The sequence below is a fragment of the Podarcis gaigeae genome (genome assembly GCF_964106915.1).
Source record: "Podarcis gaigeae genome assembly, chromosome: 10".
Taxonomy (NCBI): domain Eukaryota; kingdom Metazoa; phylum Chordata; class Lepidosauria; order Squamata; family Lacertidae; genus Podarcis; species Podarcis gaigeae.
Window position 1 is genome coordinate 53587093 of NC_139686.1, and position 24784 is coordinate 53611876.

At 41.6% G+C, this 24784-nt stretch overlaps 1 protein-coding gene and 1 long non-coding RNA gene across 3 annotated transcripts in view; one reads left to right on the plus strand and one right to left on the minus strand.

Annotated features, from left to right (window-relative positions):
- The window catches only part of TFEC (transcription factor EC), a 130210-nt gene extending 105432 nt beyond the window's left edge, over positions 1 to 24778 (minus strand). The window contains exon 1 of one of the 2 annotated variants that reach the window (XM_083699426.1): positions 24587 to 24778. In XM_083699426.1, the coding sequence (XP_083555552.1) occupies positions 24587 to 24592 (6 nt within the window). In that variant the 5' untranslated portion in view covers positions 24593 to 24778. Of the gene's footprint in view, positions 1 to 24006; positions 24146 to 24586 lie in introns of those variants that run through there. The other variant, XM_083699427.1, reaches the window with a different exon arrangement.
- Positions 8783 to 24784, plus strand: part of LOC310825661 — a 190752-nt gene continuing 174750 nt past the window's right edge. The window contains exon 1 of the long non-coding RNA XR_014555403.1: positions 8783 to 8819. This is a non-coding gene — a long non-coding RNA (uncharacterized lncRNA). The remainder of the gene's footprint in view (positions 8820 to 24784) is intronic.

The window sequence follows — 24784 nt, forward strand, 5'->3', positions numbered from 1 at the left end:
TTAAATTTGGTTTCTTTCCATGATGCACTAACATAAAAATGCTTATTTGTCTCATATATTTTTGCCATGGCCTTTCTGAGATAGCTCTGAGATTTCCTTCCCAAAGCACCCTATTACAGTATCCTTTTTTTAAAAAAAAAAAGATATTGCATTTTTGTATCAAACCTATATTTGTTTACCATCTGGTCGTATTGCCAAAATTGTTTTGCGAAGGGTCAGCAGTGGGAGTCACCATACTCCCAAATCCCTATCTGATAAGACATCTGATCTGAAAATATTGATCCCATTCATTTATCCTCAGTTGGTATTTTGAAATCAAACTCAATTGTACAATCAAATCCTTAAATCTAACCATTGTTCTTTTCCCATTTCTGGAATCCTCTACCCATATTATTTCTGTCAAATGTATCTTTTCTAATAATCAAGACCAACAGTGAGCTATCAGAGTTTATTTTCCCCTTATATTTACTCCATGTTTTCATTCTGCATTTAAAGAGATTTTCACCTGACAGTGTCTAGCCTTAACATCTTTTATATTGTGTGACTGAGTGTGGAGAGAGTACTCATCTCTTGCAAAATATCACCTGACCTCCATGCTTCCAAAGGAAAAGAAGCTATATCCCATACATTTACAGGAGTTTGAAAACAATGGAATTTAGCCTCCTATCTGAGTTCAAGAGTAGTTAGAACAAATGTCAAGTCAAGCTCTACCTCTGATGTAGGCGGATAAGGTACCTAATCCTTAGAAGAATGGTTCCACCTTCATAATGTATCGGGAGTTGTTGTAGCAAAAACAAAATAAAACATCTCTTCCTTCAGTCCTGTCCAATTGCTCTGCACACCAGGCCTTTTGTGTTATTTCAGTTCCTTTTTTCTTTCCTAAATTGTGAGGAGTGACTTACCCATACGTTTCCTCCTCACCTGATGTGCTCTTTAAACAGCTTTAGCAATACCCCATTTTCCTTTCAAAAACTTAAATGGGATACCCAATCTATATGCAATTTAAAAGTTCCTTCTAAGAAGGACATATGGAGGAACATCCATTATTATCTCTATTTCAGACCCACATGCTAGATGCAGGGCGAACCTCAGGCCCAGGAGCCAAATACAACCCCCAAACTATATACAGCCCCTCTTCTCAGGCCACACCACTCACTCCTATTTCATGTCCTCTTTGAATGTTTGGCAACTAGCAGCTGTGTTGGCTAAGCTCTGCCTCTGTAACCAGAGACAGCCTGCTTCTGAATACCAGTTGCTGAAAGCTTCAGGAGGGGAGTGCCCTTGCCCTTGCTTGTGGGCTTCTGATAGGCATCTGGTTGGCCACTATGAGAAGAGGATGCTGTACTAGATTGACCTCGTCCAGCAGGCTGGTCTTATGACTGTGTCCTTCATCTCTGATGCCTGCCTGGATGGAGGATGTAGAAGGTGGTGGAAACTGGCCTACCGTACAAAGGGAAATTTTGTTGCTTCTCCCACTTTTGCTTATGGGCCTGTCTGCCAATAGGATGCGGGCCCAGGAGCAGATCCTACTTGCTTATGAGGCAGGCTGAGGCAGTGCCTCAGGCAGTGGAACCCCATCACCAGCTCTGCAAGATCTCACTGGACTCCACCATTGTCACAGCTGCTTCAGGGGTGCCACTACACAATCCAGGTAAGGAAGGCTTCAGTAGTGAGGTGGCACCTTCCCATTTCACCTCAGGGTGTAAATTATGCAACATTTTTGTCTAGATTGCCTCATGGGTTCCTCAGGGAAGGAAAGCCATATTGTGAGAATCATCTGAATGATTCTATCATCAAGCAAGGAGGCAGGACCATCATCTCCAATGGAAGTAAGACATGCATCCTTCACCAAACCATCTGGTACGGGAGAAGATAGCTAGCCAGCCTTAAATACGGCAATCTGTTTCCAATGGCGGAAACAGTAATCTTTATTTGTATCCCAGCATTCTTGTTAATTTTTCAAATTAATTTTTCATTAATAACAGTCCAATGAAAGCCACATTAATACAATACCAAATTAGAATACAATTAAAAGAGCCAATTATCCAATTCTAAATTAAACAATTTAGTTGACTTCCTGTGTTCTGGTATTCAGGGAATGATGCTGTTCTTTCGTACTGCTCCGATCCTCTTAGTTAATCCAAATACAACAGTTCCAGTCCTAATCCTTTATTTTGACAGCCACTGATACGATGCCTTTAGTATTTAACTATTCCATATCCATTAATTTGCAAGAAGAGTTTGTATTCTGTAGATTTCTGTGTGAAATGTTTGTTTTACATTCATCATTATCTTCATGTTGTAATCCATCATCTCCGGCATTTCCCCTTTCACTTTAGAGACTGCAGTTGTCGCTGCACGACAGCTTCACGCCATCTTCCTTATCCCAAACTGAAAAAGATCTGGGGTCTCGCCATAGCTCTGGGCAGACTTCCAGCATTATCTTCTTTGATTCCTTTCCCATCTGTTAACAAGCTGGTATTTCACCAAAGCCATGATAAGTCAGAGCTAGAGTCCTCTTTAGGTCAGTGCCACAAAACATTACAATGTTTTCACACAGTTCAATTCTTTCAATTAATCCATAAAAATTATGAAGTTCTTGTTAATTTCCTCTTGCAATCCATCAATAATTACACTCCATTAATAATTGCATTCCATTCGTAGTTAATTCTTTCTTCAGGGAGGGCTTGCCAGATCATAAAACAGCATATATAATGTATATAAAGAGAAAACAGAGGTTCACCTCCCCTTACACACCAATCCGGTTACGGCGAAAATCCTCTCCAGAGGATTGGCACTCAGTGGATGATTCATTTAGCAGATTATTTTGTCTCCTTATACCAGAACACGCCTGTTTCTTAAGTCCAAATTCAGATCCATCTTAAAAAACAGAAGTACCTCCTCTCATAGTGACTGCTTTGGAGAGTTACCAATACGTGCAGTACTATTCACTCAGTGTCCCCTGCCGCCCGCATTAGCGAGAGGCAAGTATCAGACAATCTGTGGCTCATCTCCCCCCGACCCGGGGGGGGGGGGTCTTGCAAGGATAATTACTCTCAAATTATCATTAATTTGCTGCATGGACAGTCTCTACTAGCATGGAAGCTGCTTTTCACCATGGCGGTGAGCACTGGAAGTGTATCCCTGCATTCTTACAACCGCAGGGTAGTTTATTGCATATAGAAAGTTTTCAGGTCTCAGAGATCTAATGTTTTAGCACACTCTATTTGCTTTCAAAGAAAATGTAATCCAGTTACCTATTTTTTGGCATTCTACAGTGAAGAGAATAGGAGTTCTTCCAAGAAATCTGTTTGTAAGAATGAGGTGATTAAGCTGATGTAACGAGTAGATTCGGCAATTCTGCATTATTATGCCAACGTGTGTGTGTGTTGAGACTGCCTCTCACTTGTGAAGGCCAGGACAGAGCCGTTTCTTGATTGTGCCTTATTACATGATGGCATATGGAAAGGTGCGTTTCTGGAAGATGTGGGGCACTACTAAAATTTGGCCTTATACTCCACTGCACTCCGTATATGAGGCATGTTTCTGCTCACACCATTGGCCTGTGGAAGGCAACTAGGGAGGCTCTGCATACATGCAAAATTTCATTTATTCTTCAATCCAATCCTTGGAAACTGTCTACAGAGAGCATCCATAATGCCATAGCCATTCAATGTGTGATCTTAGAGACTACCAAAGCAAGGCAACACCCTCTCCACAGGTGTCTGCCCCTGGAGAGAACAGAGAGGATGACAGGCTGCAAGAATTTCCAGAAACTGTAGGTCAACAAGAGGGGTTGGCTTGCCACTGATCAAAGCAATGTGCTTTGCACAGCCCAGTTTGCTTATTATCAACTTGCTTATTTAAATCATTCATTTTTATCTACCTTTTATTAAGTGCCCTTCTTCAAAAGATTTTAGAACAGAAGGTGGGACCACCTAATTTGCAACCCAATTTAAACCGACAAATTAGCATAACCAAATACAACAAAACAATAACGTAGAGCAGGAATTTTTTAAAAAACCTCTGGTGTAGGTCAAAATACAGCAAAACTCCCAAAATGATCTAAAACTTAAAATACTTGGGGAAATTGTGTGATCGTCAACTGGCGGCATAAACTATGCCTCCGTAGGTTGCTGAACTACAATTCCCATCATTCCTCACCTTTGGCTTTTCTGACTGGGGCTGATGGGAGCTGGAGTTCAGAAACCTCTGGAAGGCCACAGGTTCCCCATCCCTGCTCAGATTTCAGGTGGTGTGCAGCATAAAACAAATAAATAGCAGCTGAAAATATTAAAACAGATTTAAACTTACTCAAATAAAAGAAGCAAACATCTATTAAGACTTTGGGGTGAGTAAAAATGTTTTCGCTCACCCCCCTAAATGATCACAGTGTGGACTACAGGTGAACTTCTGGGCTATACGTTGTCAGTTTCCTGGCCTACCCACCCCTTTCAATTGCCCTACGGCCACTAGACCACCACCAGGATTTTCCCCCATCTCCCAGAAGTGGCACACCTTGCCCCCACCAGAGGCGATCCATTAGGCACTAGAGAAAGATGTGCAACAGCTTGCGACAGAAGTTCTTGCATTTTCAACGTCCCTCTCCTTGCAGAATAATTTTATACTACTTCATCCTACATTGGCAGTGCTCTGAGACAAGCTTCAAAACAGGTGTGTTCCCAATACAAAGACACCTGCAGATCAGCAGCAATTGCTATTACCGTTCTCTAGGTTGCCAGAATAGGCTTTGCTCATGCAGCAACAACTGCACATAGACAGCGGTGCTGCCGCGAAAAGCAAGAGTAAGAAATATTTGCTTGATTTATTAATGTCTTTAGCAGCTACCAAGCACAACTGAGCCTATTCCCCCCCCCCCCAGTACTCTGCGTGTTTTATTATTTACCAGGAATAATGATACTATAATTAGACTACTCTGTGGTAATCTAATTAGTACTCTGCTTATTGCCTACTACAAAATGGATTTCTTGACTGTCCGTCAGCATATTCTATGCATTCCCTATTTGAATAATGGCATTTTCGTTGGGACCAGTAGGGTAGGGGCATTTGACCCAGAATGCTGCTTGCTCCATTTTTTAAATACCATGTTTTTGAAACGCCGAAAAACTAAAATTGTGGTGAGTTTAATTTCAAAGTCATGTTTGGCCTCCTTTTCAAATGGCATGTGGTAATCCTGCATATCTATTATTTTATTTTATTTTATTTTATTTTCTGCAATGACGGAAAATGTTAATGAAGAGAGCCACAGTGTACCATCTCACCCAGAGCAATGGAAAACATTAAAATCACTTTGAGAAGAACTGAATAAAACTTTATTTTTATAAATATAGCCCTCGTCGGAGCTCTGTCATTCCACTGTACTTTTGAAATAAGGGCACATGGAAAAATATGGCAGAGAGCCTTTGAGATAGCTAACTAAAGCTACAAAATGAGCACTGCACTGTATTTCCAAGGAACACAGTTCAAAAGTTGTACGATTACTACTAAGGTTGTTTTATTCTTTACCACATTTGGAACAGGAAGTCTGTGTTGTTCTTGAAGAATTCTGAAAAGCAATGTCACAGTCTGATGACCTCTTCTCCTCATTAAAACGTTCCCAAAGACAGCTCTCTGCATGATGTTTTGTAGCTTCAGCAGCCATGAACTAATTTGTACCTCTTATTTTGATCATGCACACTGGTGAAAGCACCAAACAATATTTTTCTTTAAACACAGAGAGGCCTTTCAACAGCTCAGCACGCAAATTCTACCCTCTTTTTAATCTTGGAGCACCTATTTATTTGCTCTTTTCACCACTAAATCTTCTTTGCTCCTTTCTGCCCCCTGTAAAGTCGCTAGTTAAAAATCTTGTGTGTGTCTGTGTGTGTGTGTGTGTATGTATGTGTGTGTTTCCCCCCCTTCATAGGCTTAAGCCATTAGAGGGTTATTACCATAAAAAGGGAAGGGAAAGAATTAGAGATATCGGAATTTGCATTAGTAAATTTCAATCCAATTAAACTAAAATAATATTTATTTAGGAGCTACCTTTCTGGAACGCATATCCGTTCTGTAAAGCTGATGGGGCAAAAAGCAGAATAGGCACCCAGTGACGTGACTGATTTGTTCTGAATACTGGATGTTTCAAGATGGTGCCGATAGATAATTAGCATTCATCTGGTTGATTTGTTTATTTTGCATTCCTTCACTCTTTCTGATAGATTCATTATGCAAGCCATCTCCTTCTCCCATCTCAGACTTTCAGTGCTATGCAAATTGCAAACAAGTCCTGTCAGGGCCTTTGGCGCAGATGGCTTGGAAAGGCAGTCTACGTTGAGAGTAACATCTCAAGTTATCAATATTGAACAGATGCCGAGCAAAGCGATTACATGCTGTATTTATTTGTGCCTCGTTTCTAATTTTAAAAAATGAATTCTGTGGAATTAGACCTTCAATAGTAGTTTCTTAGGGAACCCCTCTCCCAATACAAATGTATCTGGAACCTTAGATCTTCATCAGAAGTCATTCTCTGGGTCCCTCCTTTGAGGGAGACCTGGAAGAGAGAGCCCTTTCAGTTGTGGCTCCCTGCTTGTGGAGTGCTCTCCCCTGTAAGGTCCACTGGGTGCCTCCACTGACATCTTTTTGATGCCCGGTCAAAGCTTACCTTCTCTCCCACCCCACCAGTCTTTCGATAGGGTATAAAGTGATCTATAAAGTCTAACATGGTCACAAAGCAGTTTACGCATCAATCAATAAAACAATCATCCATTCAGCAAAAAGTGTTGGAAGTTGAGGAACACAAAACAAAGTCCAATAAATAGGAACAGATCTATAGAAACATCACAATCCACTCTTCCATAGCAGGCTAACCAAGTCTGAGTGAAAAGAAATGTCAAATTGCCAAAGCGTGTTAATTGAAGAGGTGTCGCTCAGAGAAGAGTGTTCCACAGTCAAGACACAACCACAGAGAAGACCCTATCCCACATCAGGTGACAGTGCAACAGACCCCTCTGACAACCTCACAATCGAGGCCGGCTGGTATGGGAAGAGATGCTCCATCAGCTACCTAGACTCCAATACATTCAGGGCTTTGTACATTAATTCCAACTTGGGCCTGCTAACATACAGATAGCCAGTGAAGATCCCACAATGCAGGTATTATGGCTGCCACTCAGCTAGGCTATCCTGGTCCAGGAATGACCACAGGTGCCTGGAAATGTAAGGTAAAAGACGGAACCTTTTACCACATGTGGTGGACGTGCCTCAAGGTAAAAGAGTTATGGGAATGGATCTATAATGAACTGAAAAAGATGTTGAAAAACATATTTATTAAGAAACCAGAAGCCTTTTTACTTGGTATAGTGGGGGGAGAAATCCCCAAAAAGGATGTTATTTTTTTCTGTATACTACAATAGCTGTGAGATTATTATTAGTGAAGAATTGGAAGAAACAAGATTTACCAACTATAGAAGAATGGCAGATGAAGATGATGGACTGTATGGAACTTGCCAAACTGACTGGGAGACTCCAAGACCAGAGAGAAGAGACGGTGGAAGAAGACTGGAAGAAGTTTAAAGAATATTTGAAAAAATGTTAATATTTAAATCTTAGAATAGCTTTGGAAGTGGATATAGGCTGTAGGGTTAGAAGTAGAAGATAGTGTATTTTAAAATAGTATTATCTGTAAGTGATAAAATGTGAAGATTTTTATGGTAAAAGGAAGTGTGATAAAAAAATGGTTAAAAATTATGATATATGAAACTGCTAAAGATGAGGTAAAATGAAAATCAGATGGGGCGACTTGGGGAGGCTCACCTAACAATGTTTAGAAAAAATAAGGATAAGACAAGAATTTGTTCGTATTGTTTGTATTTCTGTTTGTATTGTTTATTTGTGTTATAAAATGAATTTTTTTTGAAAAAAACCCCAAAGGAATGACAGGTGAGTCAGTTGGAGCTGGTGAAAGCCACGCCTTGCAACTGAGATCACCAATGACAAAGATTAATTGAACACTAAACTATGTACCTGCTCCTTCAGAGGGAGGACAACTTCACAGAGTGGTCACCAATTTCCCAGAGCCAGAGCTGTTTTTTGACTACAATTCCCATCATCCCTGACCACTGGTCCTGCTAGCTAGGGATGATGAGAGTTGTAGTCAAAAACATCTGGAGACCCAAGCTTGGGAAACACTGTTCTAGACTGTGACCCAGAGTTCACCAGTCCCTTAACCACTCTGAAAGGCTCTGCTGGACATCTTGTGGATAACATGGAGATGGAGAAGCAGTTTCTCATCACCATTATCAGTGCCACATGGAAGGCATGACTGTGTGCTATAACTTATATTACATCAGCTTCACTATGAGATTTGTACCATTTACATGCCATCCATTGTCCAACCCACTTCATCATCTGAAGCTCACTGAAAAACCAGAGTGCGTTTGGGGCTCGGCATTTTTGAGAGGGAAAATCTTGTTAATGGCCCTTTCCATTCCACCATAGAACAGCGAGACCAGAACCTCAATGGGAGCACTAGACATACCAACTGGAAAATCACCCAGAGCATTCAGGAATCCCCATAAGAATAACACCCCCACCATGGAACCCCAACCAGCCTGCTTGTTAGCAAAAACCAGGTCAAAGCTGTGACCAGAAACATGTGTTGAACCAATGATATGCTAACTATGCAATCCCTGGTTATCATCAAGGCCATAAAGTCCTAAACTGGCTCCCCCAAACTAAACCTTATTGCAGATACTGAAGCATCTCAGTATTGTTGTCAGCATCGAGGGGGACCTACTTGAATAAAATATTGGGTGGCGCAGGTAAGTTCTGCCCCACATAATTGATCACAAGACACGGTGCATGCACACACATTGACTGAAAATGCCCATCAACTTTAGGGAGCTGGGCCCCCTCAAATATTTTATTGGAGGGCTGAAGGGACCTCAGTCCCTAGGATTTGGCTCCTATGTCAGCACCACTTCTGAGCCCGCCTAAACCAGCTCTAGCAAGGAAGCTGTTGGGTAGCAACGTAGAAGATACACCAAGTGGACCACTGTTCTCTATGATCCAACATCAGGTGCAGACCCTTCTGGTGGAATTTCTGTACAAGCCCTGCCCTAGGACTTTAAAGGTCAGCGTAAGCATATAATGGAGCCTGGAAGCCAAGTAGAAGGCAATTCAATTGCAAGATTTGTGTAATATATACAAGTGGCAGGGTCTAATCCAGGCATCCCCACACTCGGCCCTCCAGCTGTTTTGGAACTACAATTCCCATCATCCCTGACCACTGGTCCTGTTAGCTAGGGATGATGGGAGTTGTAGTCCCAAAACAGCTGGAGGGCCAAGTTTGAGGATGCCTGCTCTACTCAGTAACCTTGAGGTTGCATTCTACACCACTTGCAGTTCTCAGGCACCTTTCAGAGGCAGCTGTACACAAAGTGCATTACATTAGTCTAACCTGCACAGTGCTTTTTTTCTTTAAAAAAATGTTTAGGGGTACTCCCATTTTGAGCCAAGAAAATCACCATTTTATAGTTCAAATCGGGGGAAAATAAATACAGTAAATGGACAAAAGTACAAAGATTCACAAAATGTTTAGGGGTATGCCTACCACTGCGTACCCCTAGAAAAAAGCACTGAACCTGGATGTAATTAAGGCATGGATTACTGCGCCCAGCTTGTGTTTTCCTTAATAGTCTATACAGTGGTACTTTGGTTCTCAAACGCCTCTGTACTCAAACAACTTGGAACCCAAACACTGCAAACCCGGAAGTAAGTGTTCCGGTTTGTGAACTTTTTTCGGAAGCCAAACATGCTCCGTTTTGAGTGCCACACTTCCATTTTGAGTCTGTTTTTGCTATTTATTTTGCATTTTTGTTTTTGTGGCTCCTTTTTGTTTTGTTTTTGTGACTGTGTGGAACCCAGTTCAGCTACTGATTGATTGATTGATTGTGTGACTGTAGTACATTTATTGCTTTCATTTTATGAATCAATGGTTTCGTCAGATAGTAAAATTCATGTTAAATTGCTGTTTTAGGGGTTGTTTTTAAAAGTCTGGAATGGATTAATCTGTTTTGCGTTACTTTCCATGGGAAAACACACCTTGGTTCTGGAACGCTTTGGTTTTGGAACAGACTTTCGGAAGTTTGAAAACCAAGGTATCACTGTAGAATCGTGTGGTAGGTTTCTCCCTCCTTAATAATCAAGAACAATATGGGGGGGGGGGAGATTCTATACACTCAGGGGTGGCTCCAGGTTTGAGGAGGCCCTGAGTAAAGTGTTCCCTGATTGGTCTCTTCTTTCCTACCTGTGGTTTCTGGTGGGCTTTGCCTAGCTGTGGTAGCGATGCTTTGTGCTGCCTCAAGACACCCTTTCAAATTCTATACTACTTTCTACAGCCGTGCTAGGTCAGGGGCATTATGAGAAATGTTAAGGGTAGCTAGATCCAGCTGCCTGGCACTGTTCAAAGGGTCAGGTCAAAAAGAAATATGAAGAACCCCGACCAAAGAACTGTGGCAAGAGAAACTGATGGACTATGTGGAATTGGCGAAATTGACACATAAATTACGTGATAAGGACAACTGTGACTTTAAAGACGAATGGGAACCTTTTACAAAGTACTTAAAGAAACAACAAAATGAATTGGACTCCTTGGCAGGTTTTGAATAAACATACACAAACTTTTTATTGGTAACATATAGATAGATAAATTAAGGATCTTTACAATTTTATAATATGCAGAGAATAACATGTGCTGAAAAATCAGAGAGAGGAGCTGAGGGAAGTCCTGGGGGTGGGACGGTGGGGGGGATTCTTGGGGACGGGGAGGGGGAAATGGGGGATGATGATGATGTATTTTTGATGAATTGCTATGTTGAAATTCCTAATTAAAAATATTCAACAACAACAAGAAGAAGAAGAAGAACAACTCTGGAAAAAAAAGGAAAAGGGAAATAAAATGTACAATTTAATTTACTCCCCCCCCCAAAAAAAAAGAAAGATTTTTTTTTGTTAAAATAAATTTTATTAGTATTTTCCACACAACAACAACAACACGAAAGATATCTAAAAATAACAATACACAACACACAAAAATCAACATTTGAAAACTAAAGAAAGCAACAATAAAAACAACAAAAACCAAATCCATATCTTACAAGTTATTATAAACACTAAAACAACAAGACATTGACTTCCACCAATCCCACAGCACCTTCTTTATCTCTCATTGTGTCTTCCTGTTTTCCTGTTTTCTTTATCATCTCTATCCTAACATCTAGATATAAATCCCTCTTTCATATCCTTTCACTTCACAAGGTTATTCCAGACTTAGCCAGATTTCTGTCCTCAAACCTTGACCTTTGAGGTATTCCTTTAGGCACTTCCATTCTTTTTTTACTTCACTTTTTGGTTTTTGACTTATTATGTCTGTCAATTTGGCTAAGTATTCTGAGAGAAATATTAAGAGCGGGCATCAGCAGGAATGCCAGATGTTAATAGTTATGTGTATGCAAACTTGGGTGGCTTTGAGAATGGTTACAGGAGAGGGTTGCCCCTCCAGATGTTGTTGGACTCCCATCACCCCCCAGACATCATGGCCAGTCAGGGACGACTGAACAATATCTGGAGGGCCAGAAGTTCTACCTCGTCAGGGCAATCATTTTGCTAGCGGAAAAGAATAGCCTCTTCTATCAGGACGGTTTATTTTCAGGCACCAAGCAAACTGGTACACAGAAAAGAAAATGGAAATGTAAGCAGGGGGGAGGGGGGGAGGACATTTTCAGGAACTGATGTCTCTCCTGTGGCTCTTTCTCCACTAGATGTCCTTAGCGTTTCACGCATCAGCTTCAAATACAGTAACTGAATATTCACAAGGGTACAGACCTTTTTTGGAGTGTTTGATATTAACAGATCATGACTGATGGCTTGCACTACAGAGTTCATTTTATGTGGAAGATTGAGAGAGAGAGGCACACAAAATGAGCACAATAATTTAATCCACTGCTTGGTTAAGATATATAGGGGTATCCCAATTTAGGAAGCTATTAAAGTCGTGTATGCTTTCTTCTTTGGAAACATTTAAGCAATCAAGGCATTCAAACAATCTGGAGCAGGGGGAATCCTTACAGGGGGAAAAACCCTCAACCTAATTGTATTGCTTTCAAATCCTATTTTATAGTTATACAGACCATTTGCAATAATCCCAGTTTAACAGCAGGGGTTTTGTTTGAGTTTTACTAGATCATAAAGGGGGAGGTATCACAGGTATCCATTTCAGGCTTGCAAGCCTGCCCCAACCAAAGCCATCTACCACCAGAAGAAGGAGGAGGAGGAGGAGGAGGAGGAGGAGGAGGGGGAGGAGGGGGAGAAGGAAGGAAGGAAGGAAGGAAGGAAGGAAGGAAGGAAGGAAGGAAGGAAGGAAGGAAGGAAGGAAGGAAGGAAGGAAAGCAAGCATCTAAATCAAGCATGGGCAAACTTGGCCCTCCAGATGTTTTGGGACTACAACTCCCATCATCCCTAGCTAACAGGACCAGTGTTCAGGGATGATGGGAATTGTAGTCCCAAAACATCTGAAGGGCCAAGTTTGGCCATGCCTGATAATAATAATAATAATAATAATAATAATAATAATAATAATAATTTATTATTCATACCCGGCCATCTGGCTGGGTTTCCCCAGCCACTCTGGGTTGCTTCCAACTGAATATTAAAAATACAGCATCAGACATAAATGAAATTAATGCACGCTGAGATAAATCCACCAGGACAATACCTTTTCTGTTTTGAAAGATTGCAGGTACTCTACATGAAGCTTTAACCACACACATTCTAACTAGAGCGGAGGGCTACAAATCTCCTGTAGTTAGGAAATGCAGAGTGAGAGAGAGAGAGATTCCTGAAAGGCGCCAGCGAGCATCAATTTGGCCATACTGGAGCAGCATGTGTCTGATTTCTCAGAGCAGCGGGCAAAAAGTTTGCACTGCATACATGAGCAGTTCCTTTCCCAGGGGCAGACAGACAAAACACAAAGAGGATGCTTTGAATAACCTTCAGAGTCCACAGCTCCAGCACTCATCTCCGGAACAAGCGCCAACAGTTAAGGGGAAGGTTGCAACCTCCGGTGGCTTCATAGCACTTCACTGCCACCAGCGGGACTCAATGTGACAATAAAGACCATGATGCCAACAAAAACAGCAGAACGGGAGATGTGGGGGGAAGCCAGACAAAAGAGACTGTGCTTGCTGGCAAACAGGGTACATATTTAATATTTAACCATGCCAGGGTTGACTGGGTTATTTTACATTGGTCCCCACCAGTGGTATATATATAATATATATATATATTATGAAGGATTAGAAGATTTATTTACTTTTTACACTGCAACAGAAGCCAACAGACTTGAATTTCTGTTTTGATTAGAAATTGGAATTCTTTTGGTGTTGTAGTATGTGTGTGAGGAGGGGACACTTAGCTCTCTACAGTTACCTGTGAGGAAGGCCTTTGAACATGGTCTATTTTTTCACGTTACCCCTTTCTCTCATGTCACCTTTTTAAAAAGCTTTTTTTAAAAGTGGTAATCATACATAGGAATACTCTACATGTTTATTTTTTTAAGCCTCCCCCAACCCCACATTTCAATGTGAATTCACAATCTTGAATGCTTTGTGGTAATATTAATTCACCTCAGCCATACATAACCTCCAGGTTCGTCACTACCACCATGAGCCTAAACTTGTGGGGGCAGGGAGGTCTATAGGAATTAGATTCTTCTGATCAGGGGCTCTATTCAACATTGGAATGAAGTCAAGTGTTTGAACTTTAGGTTGGGAATCAGCCAGGATTTGGATTCTGCAGGTCATCCACGCTGCTGCCCAATTGTTTCCCTGCTTGCCCTCACAGAGGCCATCTTGGCTGTGGTGTTGAAGAGCTCAAGGACTCCACAAAGTACGTACCAAAGAGTTCTTGCCTAGAGTGGTTCATGAGTTCATGGCCTGCACAACAACCATGGGATCATCTCAGATTATATTTGGTTCACCACATGTGGCAGGACACAGATTTGATATTGTCTTCGGTTCTGGAATAGGGGGTAATAATCAGTAGATGGGTGAGCTGCAATTGACTCCATTGTCGCAGACGATATCATCACAGGCTTGTGGTGGACAGGTTTGACCTGTAACTATAATATCTGTAGGGGTGGAGGACCAGTTTTGATTATCAGCTATAGACAGCTGATTCAACCAATGGATCCCTGGGGGTGCTAGAGAAATTTCCTATGGGTATGTCTGGCATTCCTGCTAGAGTTCTGGTCACTGCCTGGAATGTGGGGTGAGCCAGCAATATCACTCCCAAGTGTCCTTGGCTCAGACTCATTTCAGCATCTAGTTACTCAGAAGAGCTAAGGGCAATGAAGCAACAGGTCAAGCAGCTGAAGAGCAAGTGTTAGAAGACTTGTAACAAATGTAATCAAACATAGATAAGACTCTTTGGAAGGAGGTCCCATTGATCGCAGTGAAATTACTTCCTTGGAAGTAGCCACAGGAATCAAACTACATGAAATACAGTTCCTTCAGTTGGACATTAGACAAGGATGTTGGAACTCCTCCTATTCTGCTTTTGGCATTTCCTTAATGGGGGGACACATTTAAAATGGTTTGGGAGGGGGAGACAATTGTGGGGAGGGAGCGAAAAGGCAAACTTAATTCTCTAATGGCATAATTCTCTAATAACATAGGAGAGACATCTAGTGGTTAAAGATAAATATGTGAAATACAAGACAATAATGTGGACTATTGCCTATGAAAGCTCATATAGTAAACCATGAATGTTTCTTAAGAGCTCACAGCACTTTCTGAAGCCATAGAGTACAGTCTGAGAATCTTAAGAACTGAAAGGAGCAATGTTGACATAGGAAGTAGCCATGCAGGGATGACTTTCCTCACACGCCTTGCTCCTCGTCACAACTACACTGGTTTACATGTGGAGAAAATTGAAAAAGGGGAACTGGTGGAAAGGGACAGCTTAGATGCCTGTGTAGGCCATATTGTAGGCCTCTAAGAGCCACCTGCAGCCCTCAGGTCGCAATTTGCCCACACACGGACTAGATGATTCTACTCAGCTTCCTATGTTTCTAAAAACAAAAATTTCTTATAACGGCCCATCCAGAAATTGCATAGTGGTGAAGGAGGGAGGCGGGGAGAAGAGGCAGAGTCAACAGATAAGTCAAGCATCAAATAGACAAAAAGTGAACCAAAAAAATAATAAGGGGATCAATACTGTTGATCCAATATTGATGGAGGAGTTTCAGTTGATGTAGCTGAAGGATGTGGTACGTTCTTGGATTGGGTTTGTGTGACTGCATGTGCCCCTCTTGGGGGCAGGGGGGCAGGGAAGGGATATGGGGAGGGAGCTTATAAATGCCTCATTCTAAGAGCAAGTGGTTCCCACCATCTCAAAGAGGAAAGGATGAGGCCATTTCTAAAGATAGCTTCCCAGGACCTAGAAAATGTAAACAGCTATAGGCTCATGGCAAATGTTCCCTTCTTGAGCAAGACTCTGGAGGAGATGGATGCTACACAGATCCTTGTGATGAGAGAGAGGGGTGGGACTGTAACCCCATTGATTTTTTTTTTTTTTACCTTTCAGGAACTTTTGATGCCATCAATCATGGTGTCCTTCTAGGATGGCTGTCTGATGGCAGCACATTGTGATGGTTTTGCTCCTACCTGGTCTGTCAGACCCAGAAAGTGGTGCTGGGCAGGGGTGTATGTTTAGCCATGTGGAGCTTGTGTTATGGATTTCCACAGGGCTCGATCCTATCTCCCACACTTCTTAATAGGAAACCACTGGGGGAGGGAGCTGGAGTTTTGGAGCATGTTGTCTTCAACACAGAGATGGCACACTATTTCTCTTCTTCATCTTCATCAAGTGTAGCAGTGGGTGTGCTGGACTGGACTGGTCCCTGGCTGTGGTGAAGGATGGATGAGACTTAATCCAAACAAGACAGAGATGATGTGCGTATCGACCAGTTCTGGAAGGGGTTGCATTTCCTCTGAAGGATTAGATTCACAGCTTAAGCTACTGCAATTAGCAGCACTGTGCTACATTTCACCAGCATAAGCTGGTGGCCCTGGCATCAACAATCTGCTTTATTATAATATTTGATTTATTTGATTTATATACCGCCCTTCATCAAAAGATCTCAGGGTGTTTCACAAGATAAATCTATGCTCTAGTAAACTCCCATCTAGGTTACTGCAATATGTTACAGCAGTTCACAGGACTGTGCCTAAAGATGGACCAGAAATTTGAGGTGGCCCAGAATTCCCCAGTGAGATTCCTAACAGAAATCAGCCATTCTGAACGCATTATGATGGTTCTTGCTGAACAAGCTTACATTGGTTTTCAGCAGTTTTCTGGGCCCCAATTCAAGCTATAAAACCTTTGGACCACAGCACGTGAAGGAAAATTTCTTTGGCTTCTGGGCCAGAGCTCCCCCACCCCTGCACTCAATTTTTGTTGTCTTACATTGCCTAGGCTAGGTCAATATAACTTGTGATGACACCACCGCAATACAGAACATCAACGACATATGGTGGCTAAGTAAACCTCCAGTTTTTGCTTTGTGACTAGTACTACAAACAAACAGAAGTTGTCAGTCCCAGACAGTGCACAACACATCACTCAAGCGAGTTGCATTTGGCTCCCTGGCCCTCAAATTATACAGGCCAAGCCAGGATACCTGATCCTTTTGTTGTTTAGTCGTGTCCGATTCTTCATGACCCCATGGACCAGAGCACACCAGGCACTCCTGTCTTCCACTGCCTCGTGCAGTTTGGTCGGTCTCATGTTGGTAGCTTTGAGAACACTGACCAACCATCTTGTCCTCTGTCATTCCCTGCTCCTTGTGCCCTCAATCTTTCCCAACATCAGGGTCTTTTCCAGGGAGTCTTCTCTTCTCATGAGGTGGCCAGAGTATTGGAGCCTCAGCTTCAGGATCTGTCCTTCCAGTGAGCACTCAGGGCTTATTTCCTTAAGAATGGATAGGTTTTATCTTCTTGCAGTCCATAGGACTTCTCAAGAGTCTCCTCCAGCACCATAATTCAAAAGCAGCAATTCTTTGGTGCTCTTTAAATCACTTTTAACTGGTTGTAGGATACGTGTTCCTACAACCAGTTAAAAGTTATTTAAATCGATTTACAATCCTTCATGCATCTATTCAGAAGTAAGTCCCATTGAGCTCAATGGTGCTTACTCCCAGGAAAGTGGTATAGAATTGTAGTCTCAATTACTTTATTTTTTTATAAAAAAAGAAATCAATATAAGGCATTCTGCCAGGAACCAGGACCTCTTATGCTCCCTTTCTATGAAATTCGCCACAGGTTTTTTTATTTAAAAAATCTGCTCCGACACATATTCTTGCTTCCTTGACTTCTTGCAATCGTAGTGGCATTACACTTAAGGGCTTCATTCTTTACTGTGGCAATTACAATCATTTTGTTTCATTTATAATCCCCTTTTAGAGTAAATGAACATAAAGACATAGATGGATTTTAAATGACTGTCTCTGTCACATACATTTGTAGAGGACACTAAATCTCCTGAGAGTTAGATTTGTGTTAATTAAATCTACAAAAAGAGAGAGAGAGAGAGAAGACTCCATAAGGTCCAAAGCATGCTTAATGAATTAACACGGAAGCCCTGTTGAGCAGGCCTTTTAAACTATAGTGAAACAAATCAACTCACACTTTATTACTACCCACTTAACAAATTAAATCTGTCACTTTATATCATAGTAAACCAGGGTTTTTCATAAATGCTAATTAAAGCCATTAAAAATGGAAATCTCCCATGCAGCTTATGCAAAGCATGCCTATTGATGCAAAGAGATAGGTCCTGTTTGTTCTTCTGAATGAAAACTAGAACTTCGACTCTGACAAGCTAGACTGCGGTGGGAGGGACAAGCATACGAGCCTAAATAAAACAAATACAGATTTATTTTTAAAAAATAGGATTTGGAAGAGATTGAACTTCCAAATTGGCTTGGAATCATCCTTTAAAGGCACTGTGATTTATCTATTTTAACTAGCACTGCAGCATCTTACACTTACACACACACACACACACACACACACACACACACACAACTAGTAAGTCAGTAGCTAGAAGCTAGAAACATATGCAATGGATTGCTTTTACCAGCTCACGTAACACTTTTGCTCCCATTTTGCAGAGGGAAATGCCTAGGTTTTACTGGCTCTCAGCCAATGCCCCTTCCAATTAGAATTGGAAAATACTGGCAGACTGGCCGATCCGTGTGCCTCCTTTCACAAGTGATGGAGAGAACTGTTGGGTGATAACCAGCTAAGTCCTACTCAGAGCAGATCCCCAGAATCACATAATTTAAATCCATTGATTTCAATGGGTCTACTCTGATGACTAACCATCAGCTGTCATGTGCTAGTGTCTCTACACCCTTCTGCTTTGACTTGCAGATGGCAGGCAGAGACACAGTGCCCAGCTGGAAATTTGGCAGCCCTCCTTGCCATAGTGACTGATTTCAATATACAACTTAAATGCAGTTTGTTGCCAATCAGAGTTATATGTGGCAGGGAGCAGTAGCCAAGCTCAGCTTCAAGCCATACAGGACTAGAATGATCCATGGTTTGTTGCACTTATTCTTTACATAATTAGAAATACAGCTAAAATATTTTACCTGTACAGTGGTACCTCGGTTTACGAACTTAATCCATTCCTGAAGTCCGTTCTTAAACCAAATCCATTATTAAACCGAGGTGCACTTTCCCTAATGAGGCCTCCTGCTGCCAGTGCCCTTCCACCATTCAGCTTCCGTTCGTAGACCGAGGTAAAGTTTGCAAACCAGAGTACTACTTCCAGTTTTGCGGAGTTCGTAAACCGAATAGTTCATAAACAAGACTGTTCGTAAACCGAGGTACCACTGTACATTAAAAAGAAAAAGTGTGAATCTACTCTTGAACTGCTAGCTGATGTTTTACCCCAGTCAACACCAACAACCCCATATACCTGACACCAGTGACACATATCACAACAGACCCCAAATTTTTCAGAGACAATTTGAAGCCAGCGCTCTCTCTCCCCAGCAGCAAACTCATTTCTTTATTGGGCAAGGAAACTGTTAAGTTGTGGGTGAACACATCAGACGGCACAGCAATTATCCAAACAGCTCTTGTTTATTCACAGACCCAGAACAGAACTGAACTGGAGGGTTCAGCCAGCCTGCTTATATAGAGCTCCACTACAACACAACAGTAATAACTTTCTGTAACTATCCAATCACTGAACGTCACTTTCAATTCGTTATTCGCATATGTGGACCAGAGTGAAAACTATCTACAGTATCCCCCTGCTGGCCCAGGGTGAGAACTTCAGTACATAACAAACAATGGAAAGTTTGACTCTATTGGGGACAAGATTATTTTCCCTGTTCCATTCCTCCTCCTCACTCTGGCTACATGTGGCCAGATTTACAGAAGATGGTCCTCTGTTCAAAGGGATGTCTGGTCTAGGTGGGTGGTGTAGAAGGAGGGTGCAGTAGGTGCAGGCTGCCCTGGGTGTTATCACTGCGGGGGGTGACTGCGGGGCCTGACCTGCAGCACGTCTGAGCCACACATCTCTCCTGGGGAGTGACATGGTGGCTGGGGGAACTGCAAGCTCCGCGCTGCCCAAAACAGTAACGTGGGACTTGTGGACTCCGTGGAGGTTCCACGCAGCGTGCTCTGCCCCAGCTTGCCCCACCCCAGGTGCAGGGCATTTGTGCTGCCCCGGGCATCCAAGCAGCTAGCTATGCCACCAGTCTAGGTCTAGTTTGAAGACAGAGAATCGTCAGAAAGGAAGCAGACGTCTTGAAGTTGCCTGTTAAAAGTGACCTCTGGACAACAGACTCAAGACAGTTCATTTGGCCTTCGCCCACCCTGGTGAGATTGTCTTTCCATGTAAATTATCCTATATTATATATTATATTATTCATATAAATTAGCATAAGCACGTTTCATGCAAATCTGTGTCTTCTTTGGAGAGAGTTATGCTTACTCTTTTTGGGGCAATGAGCAAGAGTCCCTCTAGTTCCTTTCCACTCCACCTGCATTCCTGTTGCATTGTTCCACTTTCAGAACAAGCCCAGGTAATTCAGAGCCCCAAAATACAAGTAGAAATTTGGAGGAGGTTTGGAAGTTTGGAAGAATGCCTTCTCTGAATGTCATACATCCAGACTCTCTAAGTGTCTCTATTTAACAGGGATAGTCCCAGATTTACAGAAGCCATCCCGGTTTCTGATTTGATCCCTAAGCCAAGGAGATAACTAACTATGCAGCCTTTATAGGCAGCCCTGTATAGAGAAGTTTTTAAATTATTTATTGTGTTTTATTATGTTTTTATATATGTTGGAAGCCACCCAACATCATCATTGAATAAGACACCCCTCTTTTCAATGGAGAAATGTTGGAGGGTATGTACGTCAATGTTGTGTATGGATGCAGTACTGTATAATGGTTCATATACTGTATAGAAGGGGGTGGCAATGTGGTGTCTTCCAGATATTGTTGGACTACATCTCCCATCATCCCTGACCACTGGCTATGCCACCTGGGGTTGATGGGACTTGTTGTCCAGCAACATCTGGAGACACAGCATTGGCTGCCCCAAGTATATAGGCTTGGTAAAACCCGTTCACAACATAACAAATACAAACAAGTAGATGTTCTGTTTTCTCACCCACTCCAACAGGCTTAGCTTGGATTAAACATAGGAAAAACTGGAAACAAACGCAAGTCTATACAAGCCATACTTCACTGGATGCCAACACATTAACATTTTGGCCAGGGGAAAGCGCTCACTCACAGCCCATTTCCCCCCTTAAGAAACCAATTTTCCTCCAGCTGAGTGCAAACAAAGATCTCTTTCAGCTTCAGTAATTAGCATGGAATGAAATGGAGAAAATACATGAAAAGCCCAGTCATATCCATGTTTGTTCAGATGTCCTGCAGATTTCAATAGGATTCGGTTTCAAGGCACAGTCATTGCTATCACATGAGAGGGAGAGCACAGCTGCATGCTGTGGTCATGTCAGCCCTGCTCTTTCCCCCATCAATGCATCGGAAGCCATGTCTGCAGAGGTGAGCTGGTTGGTACTGCATTGCATTCCCAGGATGTAGAACCTTGTACATCCCTCTGGGTCAATTGTCTAATTCCTGGACTCCACTCCTAATTCCTAGGTGCCATACACTGAATATGGCCTAAATTAAGCTAAATTAATTATATAAGCCATGTTGAAATGTAAGTTAGGCTGGCTTCCTGATGACGTCATCACCTGGAGAGATGGACTCTTAAAAGAGCACAAAGGGAAGGGTGATGATCCGTTGAAAATGACATCAGCAAAGCTAAGACTCTGCCAGCCAGAAAGTGGGTGAAGTCCTTCCCTGCTGTCTGAGTTACACAGAAGAACAAAGGCCAATAGTAGAGTTTTCCGTATTTAAGAAAGATAGGATACAAGGGTTTGGGGGACAAATATCACAACTGGAGAAAGACCTGTTGGAATGTAATGTAAAAGTGCTGTCTAAAATGTATAAAATATTATTGGAATGGGGGGAAAGGATGGGCACGTAAAATCTTCAATGATACATTGGGCAATAGATATTGGTTATAATATAGACATGGAAGCACGGGAATGATTGTGGAATATGGATATAAAATTTACACCATGTTATGGTTTAAGTGGAAATTACAGTGGTACCTGGGGTTACAGACGCTTCAGGTTATAGGCGCTTCAGGTTACAGACTCCGCTAACCAAAAAAAATTACCTCGGGTTAAGAACTGTGCTTCAGATTGAGAACAGAAATCGTGTGGCAGCAGCGCAGCGGCAGTGGGAGGCCCCATTAGCTAAAGTGGTACCTCAGGTTAAGAACAGTTTCAGGTTGACAACGGACCTCCAGAACGAAGTAAGTTCTTGACCCGAGGTACCACTGTATATGAAAATGATATAGTGATGGTATCCAACAGAGTAAACTGGGGGGGGGGGGAGTATGAATCTAAATCAAACAAGTGTTGGAAATGTAAACAGAAAGAAGGTTATTTTTAGTGATATTGTAGTAAGGTTAAGGCTTACTAGGAAATGATATATAATGAAATGAAAAGTATGTTTAAAATAATGTTCTTTAAAAAACCCAGAAGCTTTTCCCTTTGGGAATTATAGGGACAGAACTACCTAAAATGTATAGACTAATTCATGTGTGCTACTACAGTGGCAAGTATGTTACTTGCCCAAAAATGGAAAGAAGAAGTAGTCCCAGCAAAGGAAGAATGGATACAGAAACTTACAGAATATGCAGAAATGGCAAAACTTACTGGAAGAATAAGAAATCAAGATAACAAACTTTTTATAAAAGAATGGAAATTGTTTATTGAATATTTAGAGATAAACTGCAAACAGATGAAAACAAGAGTATATATTTAAAGAAGATGAATAAATGAACAAATTAAGTTAAATTGGATATGTAGAAAATATATATATAAAAAATTAAGGAACCACAGAAAGTAGGGGAAGGAAGTAAAGTTCTGAAAAGCCAAAATGGTTGTAAAATTAGTGAAATGCATAAATCTGAAAAGTACATATATTTTTTTTAAAAAGTAGAGTTTTCAGGATTGTGGTTTTGCCTGATGTAAGAGGAAAACTAGTGGCATTTTACAAGCGGTTTGCAAGCTGGAGAACAAGCAATGTGGGATGGCAGTTTGAATCCAAGGTGGCAGCCATGCAAGAAATAGGACCCCCTTGAAGTGTAGTCTCAGGTTGTATATATGTGTAAATAAACCCTTTATCATAAAGACACCACAGTCTCCTCTGTGCCACATTTCCAAAGGAAACACGAACCCTTGGCAAAGTGCCTAGAACTCATGGAATTTCGCACTGCTTGAAGATTGGGGTGGCATGCAACAGTATGGTAAAAAGATAGAGCTCACAACTTTTTACAACTAAAAATATCCAAGTGACATTTAAAAACCAGGAAGTATGTCGAGATGCGAAATTGAATGAAGCAGATTTCAACATTCTCATGCTACATTGTTAAAATAACAGATCAATCATTGCTGATAACAAAGCTCCTAGCAGTGAATCATTCAAACGACATTATGCACATCCAAATGCTATATTAAACCTCTAATGTTCTTAGTCAAGCAAAATAGCACTTTACGTCTTAAGCAGCTCGCCTGAACTGAGCATCTATGAGATTATTATAGGGCTGCTTCAAACAGGTTCAATTTATGACTGCAACCATCAATTTGTGACTTAGATGTATGGATGTGTGCTTTCACGGATAACAGCAGTGGGAAACTTAAAAACATAACCTCTTTTAATACTAGGATACCCTGACACCAAAGTCAAAGGGCTGACTTTAAGATCAGTCAGAAATTTCTGAGCCTTGGACAGAAATATTACTTCCTCAATTAAGCCAGTAGCTCTGTCTCGAAACCTAAACTGGCCAACTGTCAGTCACCAAAATATTTTGTGTGGTTTTTCCACCATTTGCTCTGGCACTGAGTCACTATATCTTCCTAGTCTCTCAGCAGTCTACAAACATCTTAAGTCACTTAAATACCCGAGCTCTAATGCTGTCGCCTTCAACTCTTGAAAATGCTTTTACAAATCAGGAAGGGATCCTGGGGGTCATCTAGTCTATCCCCCTGCAATGCAGGAATTTCAGCTGAATCATCCATGGCATGGCCATCCAACCTCTGCTTATAAACATCCAAGAAAGGAAGAGTCCACAACCTCCCAGGGGAGACTGTTCCACCATCAAACAGCCCTTAACGTCAGGAAATTTTTCTGTATGTTTAGCCAGAATCTCCTTTCTTGGTTTGAGTCCTACCCTCCAGAACAGGAGAAAACAAGCTTGTTCCCTCTTCCATGTGACAGCCCTAAAGATATTTGAAGATGGCTATCATATCTCCTCTCAGTCTCTTTTCCAGGCTAAACATACCCAGCTCTTTCAAGCACTCTTCGTAAGTCTTGGTTTCCAGACCTTTGATCATCTTGGATGCCTTCCTCTGCACATGTTCCAGCTTGTCAACATCCTTCTTAAATTGTGGTGCCCGGAATTCAACACAGTATTCCAGGTGTGGTCTGACCAAGAGTGATTTATATGCCACCCAGCCACTCTGGTCAGTTTCCAACAAATTATAAAACCACAGTGAAACATCTAACATCCCTATACAGGGCTGCCTTCAGATGTCTTCTAAAAATCATATAGTTGTTTATTTCATTGACATCTGGCGGGAGGGTGTTCCACATTGTCAACAGAAAATGATGGGTTTAAAAAATATTTAATAAGATTTGGATTTGGAGTATGTAATAGCAGATGGAGAGAAATGGTCATGCTCACAATGTTATGTGTTCCTCAAGTGATAAGAAGTTCCAGAAGCAGCCCTTACCCAAGTCTGGCTTTCTTTGAAAAAGAGATAATTTCATGGTATCTGGGTTTATTCACAAATATACAAGTTGAACATACCTCCCTAGAAAACTGGTTAACAATTAAATATAATATTCTAATAAAAACTTACCTGCATAATAATGTCTCCTGCATCCGACTGGAAAAAGTTACTTTCTCTGCTTTACGAACATTGTACATTGCTCAGATTTAAGTACACAAGGGAAGTTAAGCTCTATCACCCGGAGTGCCACTTCCCCTTTCCAACGTCATGCTAATTTCTCTGGCAGGGTTGAACTAAAATATCAACAAAGAATGACTAATCCAGCAG